Below are 9,359 nucleotides of genomic sequence, written 5' to 3' on the forward strand. Positions count from 1 at the left end.
CCCTCCGAATCCTTGATGTTTTCTTGTAGTGATATCGGGTCTATTAGATGCCAAATGCTGCGAGGCATGATGTTATGAATTTTTATTGAAGCCAAAGATTAAAAGATGCAGAATGTGTGGGTTAAGCCGATATATACTATACATGCTACAACAGCCAGTGGATCACGCAAATGTTATATTGTTAATCGTTTTGATACCATCGGGGATCACCTGCTGGATTTGAGAATTGAATTCAAAACTATTAAAACGTGTATATATTAGCTGATAAATTTGACTATCAAGGTATTGATAAAAACTAGTAATTTAGTTTTCTCAGAGCTGAATGCCAAGACAATAAACACTAAATTATTTGATTATTGTCGTTTTTCCAAGACTGAATGACGATACATTCTTGGAATCGCTGGTCAAACAGAACTACTTCGCTTTTATTGGTTTTAACTTTTAACTTGTTATTAAAATCTCGAAGTCTGGTCCAAATATGAAATATCTAATTGGTAGTAATGTTATTTCTACATTTGTTTTGCGGATATGAAACACGTTACTCTTTTCCATATTAAGTAGATTAGCTGCGAGTAACACGTGGGATTCCCGTGGGAACTATTTCCTCGTACTATGTTAGTAATTGCGCATAAAATGTGCCAATTAATTTTCTACCCTTTATTTTTTTAAAAAATTTACCCTTTATTTTATCACTCGAAATACTTCAAGATATGTGGATTTCATATAATGTGAATTGTGAAATAAGCTTATTTACTTGTGTGTTTATAGAGTAAACATTACTTGTGTGTTTATAGAGTAAACACCAGTTAAAATTCATGATAATCCATATTACCTCGTCATAGGGCATGTAAGTTTCGCAATACAAGCGTATAGGGCATGTAACTTTTTGCAATGTATTCTGATTTCTAATTAACTATAGGAACTCATTCAAAACTTGTATGCTTACTAATAGTAGATTGTAGTAATTAATAGAAGATAGTGACAATGATGAATGTTTATAGTATTACACAAATGTTGAAATAAATATGTAAACAATAGCCATACCCATACGTAAAACTTACAGACAAGAAGACATGTAGGCCACTGAGGCCAATACAAAATAAAGACTTTCATACTGTCTCGTGAGTGTCACATGCGCGTGGCCACTTCACTCATCATTTATTTCTCTCTTAGGATTTGTCTTTAAAGCAATATTGACGTTAACATTTCTAATAGTCAATTATATGTATATCCCGTGTATTAATATTTTACCAAACTTACTACAATTAAACATGTTTTTTAATCATGGATAACAGCGGTGATTTTCTCACGAACTTCCTCTCGTTATGCACTTCAAGCCGCCATTCACTCAATTTGGAGAGAAAGAAACGAAAAAAGACATGGTGCAATAGCCACTCCAACAAGGGAACTTGGAAAACTCTTGGATCGTCACGTAAGGTTCACCGATGCTGCTCTATTCAACAATTGGGAGATCAAAACTATGCTGGAAGCTTATCCCGGTGGTTTGTCACTTGATGATTTTCCTTTGAGTTTTTTATAAACAATATTGAAAATACGTGTGCCAACTTAAAAAAAAATAAAAAAAAATGATGCACTTGATGTAAAAAAACTATTTTCTTTTGAATAAATTTAACATATATTCAAAAAAAAAATATCACTTTATAAAATATCTAAAGGTATTATTAAGAGATCAAACGATATACGTTTTGTTGCGGTTACAAATAGTTCAATGAACGTTTAAAAAAATTCTAAGTAGTTTTCAGAGTCCATGATGAGTTCGCAACATACTCAATTCTAAATTTATATTTTTATGGCGTCTGACATTGTAAATTTTAAATTCAGCACAACACAAATTGAAGTAAAAAGTAAACACTATTCCCTTCGTTTCGATTTAATTGTCGTTGTAGAAAAAAATTATCGTTTCAAAATAAGTGTCGTTTTAGAGTTTCAATGCAAAATTTATTAATTTACATTAGTTGAAATATGATTATGTGTATAGATAATTGTGTTTTTATTTTGGAAATATACAAAATCATATGTTTTCATAATATGTGTACATAAACGTAGAATGAAAATTAAAATAAAATGGAGAGAGTAATAAACATGTTAATACAGTTGTGACTTGTGAATATGTTTTCCATCTTTCCATGTTGCATCTCTTATGATCTATCAGAAGAGATGGTACAATAACATATGAAAGCCATGTGAAAGAGAATACAGTAAGCTCTGTTTGCATGTGTGGAAAAAAACAAAGTTGGCTTCAACTAATTTAGCCCAACTACCTCAAAAACACTAAGGAAGTCTTTCCTCTTAGATAAGATCAGAACCTCAAGAAAGCATACCCAAAAAGTTTTTGTTCAATCTACCATCTGATAACATATCCATAACCATCTTCATAGTGGAAACATCTGCAGCAAACCCATACCTCTTCATTTCTTCGATGAGTTCAACCGACGTGGCTACACCACTACCTCCTAGATGAGCTCGGATTATTGTGTTGTATGTACAACCATTTGGCACAATCCCATTCTCCTCTCCCATCTTTTTAAACAACATATCCGCTTCAGACAGTGAGCCTTTCTTACACAGTCCTGCAATCATTATGGTATACGTTTTGACATCAGGACTCACTCCTTTGAGAGGGAGGCTAGAGAATAGATCCCAAGCATCATCGACTCTCCTTGCATTGCACATCCCGTGAATGATGATATTATATATACCAATATCAAGTTCCATCTCACTCTTCTGCAGATCCTCAAATATTTCCAACGCCTTCTCTAGTTTACCATTCTCACATAACCCATCTACCAAAATGTTACAAGTCACAGTATCAGGATCAACACCTCGAGAAACCATCTCCTGGAGAAGTTCTTGTGCAACCTCAATTTTTCCAGATAGACAAAACCCTTGCACCAGAGTGTTATAACTGACCACTTCTCTTAGAGACATTTTCCGGAAGAGTTTAAGACCATCATCGACACGCTTAGCCTTACAATATCCATTTATAATGATATTATAAGTCACACTATCAGGACTGCATCCTTTGCTAACCATCAGATCCAACATCTGGTTGGCATCATCTAGACGCTTCTCCATGCACAAACCATATATCAAAGAATTATATGTAATAGTATCAGGATCTATACCTCTTGCGCCCATCTCATTGTACAATTCTTTAGCCTCAACATGCTTTCCCTCTTTCACAAAAATATCAATCAATGAACTGAATGTGATAACGTTGGGAGTGATTCCCCTACTGATCATATCTCTTAACAACTGTGCAGCCTCATCCCATCTACCGGCGTTACAGAAGTTGCTTATGAGAGTGTTGTAGGTGATGACATTTGCTTTGATCCCTTTCGTTTCCATTTCATTGAAGAGATTAAGCGCATCTTCAACGCTCCCATCTTTGCAAAGACTATCGATAATCATATTGTATGTAACTGCCTCAGGCTTGACCTTCCTATCTTCCATCTTCCTGAGCAGATCCAAGGCCAAGGAAGTGTTCCCTGACTTACATATCCTGTTCAAAATCGGACCGTAGGTAAACTGATCAGGCTGGCATCCATTTCCCACCATCCGATCAACTAACGCTATAGCTTCAGACACTTTACCATTCAGACAAAGTCCATTGACAAGAGTGTTGAGTGTCACCAGGTTTGGTTCCACCATCCTATCAACTAACGCCACAGCTTCAGAAACTCTCCCTTCGAGACATAACCCGTTTACCAAAGTCGAGAACGTGACTGTGCTAGGCTCATACCCAAGCTTCAACATCTTGGCCATAGCGGAAAACGCAAAACCGAGCTTCCGGCGACGGCAGAAGCAGTTGATCATTATGTTAAGAGTGTAGTTGTTATGCACAGTGCCACCCTGCAACTCCATCTGCTTGCAGAGGGACAACACGAGATCGTACTGTCTTGTCTTGGCAAGAGCACTAAACAATCTACTGAAATGTATGATAGTGGGAAGAGGACGAGACACGATCATTGACTGGAAAAGCTCAACAGCATCTTCTTTCTTGATATCAACAACCCCACTTCTCAACCTCTCTTTGTAAGAGACTTTCTTCCCTTTACTGAGAGTGGAAGAGGCTCGTTCGGACAAGAACAGAGTTCCTGTCTGGAGAAGACGTGTCTGAACAAATCTCTTCATGATCCAATTAAAGGAATTTGAAAGCTCTCGGCTAACAATCTCTGCACATTACACCAGTTTCACACACACACACAAAAAAAAAGATTTAAGCTTTTTAATGAATTCGAGAAACTTTTTTTGACAAAGAACAAAAACCATAAGCGATTATTGTGTGTACCTTGAGATAAAAAAAAAATCAAGTCTTTATGTCTCTGCAAAAAAGTATAGACCTTTCAAATTGGTTTCTGCTTCTATTTCCATGTAGAATTGAAAACTTGTGGCCAAATCAAAACCCAAAGATGTAATAGAAACCTAAAGTCTTCGGATTGATGCACCGACAATGTTTTCTTGATAGAATACACCGGTTCGAAAAGAAAAGAAAAAAACCGATTGTTTGTAACCTTCTGTTGCACTCGGAGTCTATTACTGGCTGAGATTCCATTTCTGCTTTAGTTTAGAATCAGTATTATACCAAAACAAAAATGACCTTTCATTCCTTTCAGTATACATATCCAAGCAAGTGGTTCAATAGTAAAAGATTCATATGACTTAAAAAATCAGAACTAGTAAATAAACACGAGATAATCTATGCATGAAGACTATATTTCATTTTTTTCCCTCTCAATTATTGTTACAAGAATTATAACCACAACAAAAGCCAAACCACTTTCGACAACCCCTAGTGCGACAGTGCTAGAGGATAACAATAGTGTGCTGATGAGTGTTGTTGACAAAAGATTAGCGAAAATAATCCTTTCATATTTAAACACTAATTCATCTATCATATACTATTATAATATATGGCCTGATGGCAGCGTACAAAATCCATCCAAAGGGCCCTCTTAACTCAGAACTTATTCATCTCCTTTACTTATTTGGTCACCACAGAGGTATGAATGTAAATATTAGCACAAGTAAATCTTACTTGTTTCGGCCACGTGTGAAGAACACTTACTCGGTCACTTGTTATCAGGGTTCAGCTCAAGTGATTTATTAATATGTCTTCGGTCTTTCATGTTGCATCTCTTATCCCTTATATATTAATTGAAAAATATTACAACATTGTTTTGTAGTCACGTGTCACCATGGAAATGAAATTCAGAATTTTTAGAAAAATTGGTTGGTCCATCTTAACTTATAATATATTTTTTATTAAACTAACTATTAAATTAATAAATAGTGTACAAAAGAATATTCTCGCACTTTCCTTAAATAAAAGCTACGGAATTGCCTAATATGATTAACGTATATATGAGAATCAATGATTATGAATAATAAATATTTGATAATAATTTTTGTATCTTATCTCTTTTTTGTTTAATTTTATATCATTAAAAATATTAAAAAACCACATTAATCATATAATAAAAAAATATTTTTTTCTTATATGTTATATTTTAAATTTTTAAATCGACTATAAATTACTAAAAACGTTAAATGTGTCACAGTAAAATTTTGTGATCAATGGTTTAATTTTTTTTTGGTAATAACAAGATACAAATGACCATAAATCGTATGAATATGAAGTCTCATTTACTAAACATTCATATTATATATTAATATAGTTTAAAATTAAACTATATAACATAGAAAAATACTTAAATATGATAATTTATAAATTTGTATTGAAAAATTATTGAAACTTTAATATTTTAATTTTAAAATTTGCATTTAAAAAAGCGCACATTAGAAATTTTGTGTTATCATATGAGTATGAATTCTCAATAGTAAATATTTATATTAAAATATAATATATCTATGTCTATGTCATTGAAATTTAGTTATATACCATATAAAATAAATAAAATGATTGTTTTGATTAATTTACCAAAAAAATATTGTAAATAAACAAAATGTATTGTTTAATTTATGTCTTTACTCTAATTTAATTATATGCATAATGCATAAATGAATACAAATATATAATAATAGATAAATTAGTTTTAAATATAACATTCATCCCGCGCAATTCTTAAACTAGTAGGTTATTATCAGAAGACATAGTAACTAACATATCAGCTTGAATTCAAAGAAGAAAACATATGATAAAAGAAAGCCAACTGAAAGAGAAGACAACAGGCTTTGTCTACATGTGTGGAAAAAAAGCAAAGTTGGCTTCAAAAAAACCAAAGTTGGCTTAAAAAAAACCAAAGACCACTTTCTGTTATAGGTTAACACTCAAGAAAGCATACTCAAGAAGCTTTTGTTCAATCTACTATCAGATAACATATCAATAACCATCTTCATGGTGGAAGCATCTGCATTGAACCCACACCTCTTCATTTCTTCTATGAGTTCAACTGAAGTGGCTGCACCACTACCTCCTAGATGAGCTCGGATCAGTGTGTTGTATGTACACTCATTTGGCGCAATCCCATCTTCTTTCATTTTTCTGAACAACATGTACGCTTCAGACAGTGAGCCTTTCTTACATAGTCCTCCAAACATTATAGTATAAGTTCTGACATCAGGCTTCACTCCTTTGAGATGGAGGTTACTGAATAGATCCCAAGCATCGTCCACCTTATTTGCTTTGCACATCCCGTGAATGATGATACTATATATACCAATATCAAGTTCCATCTTATTCTTCTGCATATTTACAAGTATGTCCAATGCTTCTTGTAGTTCTCCATTGTCACACAACCCATCCTCTCAGAGAAGTCACAACACTGGGTGCCACACCCATAGAGACCATCTCTTGGAAGAGTTCTTTGGCGACATTAAGTTTACCTGACTGACAAAACCCTTGGATGAGAGTGCTATAGGTGACTGTATTAGCAACCAAACCTCTCAAAGAAATCTCACGGAAAAGTTTCATTCCATCATCAACCCGTTTAGCCTTACAATATCCGTTTATAAAAGTACCATAAGTCACGATACTCGGTTCGCATCCCTTGCTACCCATCAGATCCATCATCTGGTTGGCTTCATCTAAGCGGTTTTCAATGCACAACCTATCTATCAAAGAGTTATATGTAATGGTGTCAGGATCTATGCCTCTTGCGACCATCTCACTGTACAATTCTTTAGCCTCCTTAACTTTTCCCTCTTTCACCAAACAATCGATCAAAGCACTGAAAGTGATGACGTCCGGGGTGATTTCCCTTGTGATCATATCCCTCAACAACTGCGCGCCATCATCCCATCTTCCGGCTTTACAGAAGCTGCCTATGAGAGGGTTGTAGGTGAAGACATTTGCTTTGATCCCTTTGGTTTCCATTTCATTGAAAAGGCTGAGCGCATCATCATACTTCCCTTCTTTGCAGAGACTATCAACGACCATACTGTAGTGGACTACATTAAGCTTCACCTTTGCTTCCATGTGTTTTAGCAAGTCCAAAGCCAAACTTATTGTTCCCCGCCGACTTACAAATACTGTTCAGAACCGGTCCATAGGTACATACGTCAGGTTGACAACCATGTTCCACCACACGATCGATCAATGCTACGGCTTCAGACACTTTACTATTCAGACAAAGTCCATTGATAAGTGTGCTGAGTGTTATGAGGTTTGGTCTAACTTTCGTTTCAACCATTCTATCAACTAATGCCACAGCTTCTGAAACTCCACCTTCGAGACATAACCCGTTTACCAGAGTTGAAAACGTGACTGTGTCTGGCTCATACCCAAGTTTCAACATCTTTCCCATCACAGAAAAAGCAAAACCGAGTTTCCGGCGACGGCAGAAGCAGTTGACTACAATGCTTAGGCTGTAGATGTTATGTGCGATCCCGTGCAACTCCATCTGCTTGCAGAGGGACAACACGAGATCGTCCTGTCTTGTCTTGGCGACGGCACCAAACAGTCTACCGAAATCTACGATGCTAGGAAGAGGACGAGACTGAACCATGGATTGAAACAGATCAACAGCATCGTCTTTCTTGATATCGACAACCCCAATTCTCAACCTCTCTCTGTAAGATACTTTCTTCCCTATACCGAGAGTGGAAAAGGCTCGTTCGGACAAGAACAGAGTACCTGTTTGGAGAAGACGTGTCTGAACATATCTCTTCATGATCCCAATTGAAGAATCCGAAAGCTCTGAGCTAACAATGTCTGCACATTACAGCAAACAACAACAACAAAGACCATAAGCGATTATTGTGGGTACCTTGAGAGAGAAAAAAAATCAAGTCTTTGTCCAAAAAGTAGAGACCTTTTCAAATCCAATCAGTGAGTAGTTCCTGCTTCTATTCCATGAAGAATCGAGCTTTTCAGACGAAATCGCCGATACATCATTGAGGGAAAGTGTGAATGGCACCAAAGCTCGCGGGAAAATCAAATCCCAGAGATGCAATAGAAACCCTGAAAATTCTTCAGATTGGTGATGAATGATAATATAATACAGACGACAATGCTTTTTAACTTCTGAAACCGGTATGATTGTATAATCCATCGGTTCAGTTAAACCGGTTGTCTTTTAACCTTCTGTCCCAGTCAGAGTCTATCGCTCTCTTTTCTTTTTTCTTTTTTCTTTTGGTGGGAAGATCTACTAATTTTTTTATTAATCCAATTATTAATCTCAGAGCTGAATCCATTTCTGCTTACTAGTATATATACCTTCATTCGTTCAGTACGCATTATCCAAGTAGTTGAACAATATTTCGATACATTTATAATGCTCTTCTTTTGAATTAAAAAAAAAAAGAAAAGAAATTTCATAGTATAGTTTTTTTACTTTATTTTCATAAAAAATAGTTTTTAAATAGAAAAATGACCAAAATAAATTTTATTAAAGATAAAAATACATTATATTCTAGGATTAAGCCTGTTCGGGAACGCGCTAGGCGTTAGTCGGACGGTCGGGTTGGGCCTAGCGCCTAAAGAGAAAATCGGGGATTAATCGGAAATTATGCGGAGCGGAATTTTTAAATTGTTTACTATGTTATAAAACATGTTAATCTTTAGTTGTGTATAACATTAATACATTTTCATGTTTAAGATTGTATAAAACACACAAATAGAATATATAAACTTAATATAGTATAATTTTCATCAAAATTATGAATATAAATGATATTTATAAAATTTTAGATCAAATAAATAAATAAAAATATTATTAAAAAAAAAGAAAAAAAAAGATTAGGCGGCCGTCACTACAAGAAAACAGCGGTATTCTGACGGACATTCCGACGGAAAATGAAATCCTCGGAATATCCCGAGGAATTTCCGAGGAAACACAAAATTTGGTTTCCTCGGAATTTCCTCGGAATATACCGAC

The 9,359-nt window shown here is 35.0% G+C and overlaps 1 protein-coding gene and 1 pseudogene across 1 annotated transcript; both read right to left on the reverse strand.

Annotated features, from left to right (window-relative positions):
* Positions 1–2,106: 2,106 nt before the first annotated feature.
* Positions 2,107–4,551, reverse strand: LOC106307954 (pentatricopeptide repeat-containing protein At1g12620-like). Its single transcript, XM_013745054.1, has 2 exons — positions 4,313–4,551; positions 2,107–4,196 (listed from the first exon to the last, which is right to left on the reverse strand). Exon 2 carries the CDS (start codon positions 4,153–4,155, stop codon positions 2,329–2,331), a length of 1,827 nt encoding a protein of 608 aa, XP_013600508.1. The 5' UTR covers positions 4,156–4,196; positions 4,313–4,551; the 3' UTR covers positions 2,107–2,328.
* Positions 4,552–6,103: 1,552 nt separating this feature from the next.
* LOC106309440 lies at positions 6,104–8,450 on the reverse strand (annotated as a pseudogene).
* Between the last annotated feature and the right edge of the window lie 909 nt (positions 8,451–9,359).

The sequence above is a fragment of the Brassica oleracea genome, chromosome C8 (genome assembly GCF_000695525.1).
Source record: "Brassica oleracea var. oleracea cultivar TO1000 chromosome C8, BOL, whole genome shotgun sequence".
NCBI classification, from domain to species: Eukaryota; Viridiplantae; Streptophyta; class Magnoliopsida; order Brassicales; family Brassicaceae; genus Brassica; species Brassica oleracea.

Bases quoted from the DNA above. Each gene is read 5' to 3' on its own strand.
- LOC106307954 (XM_013745054.1), bottom strand. From the start codon at position 4,155: ATGAAGAGATTTGTTCAGACACGTCTTCTCCAGACAGGAACTCTGTTC.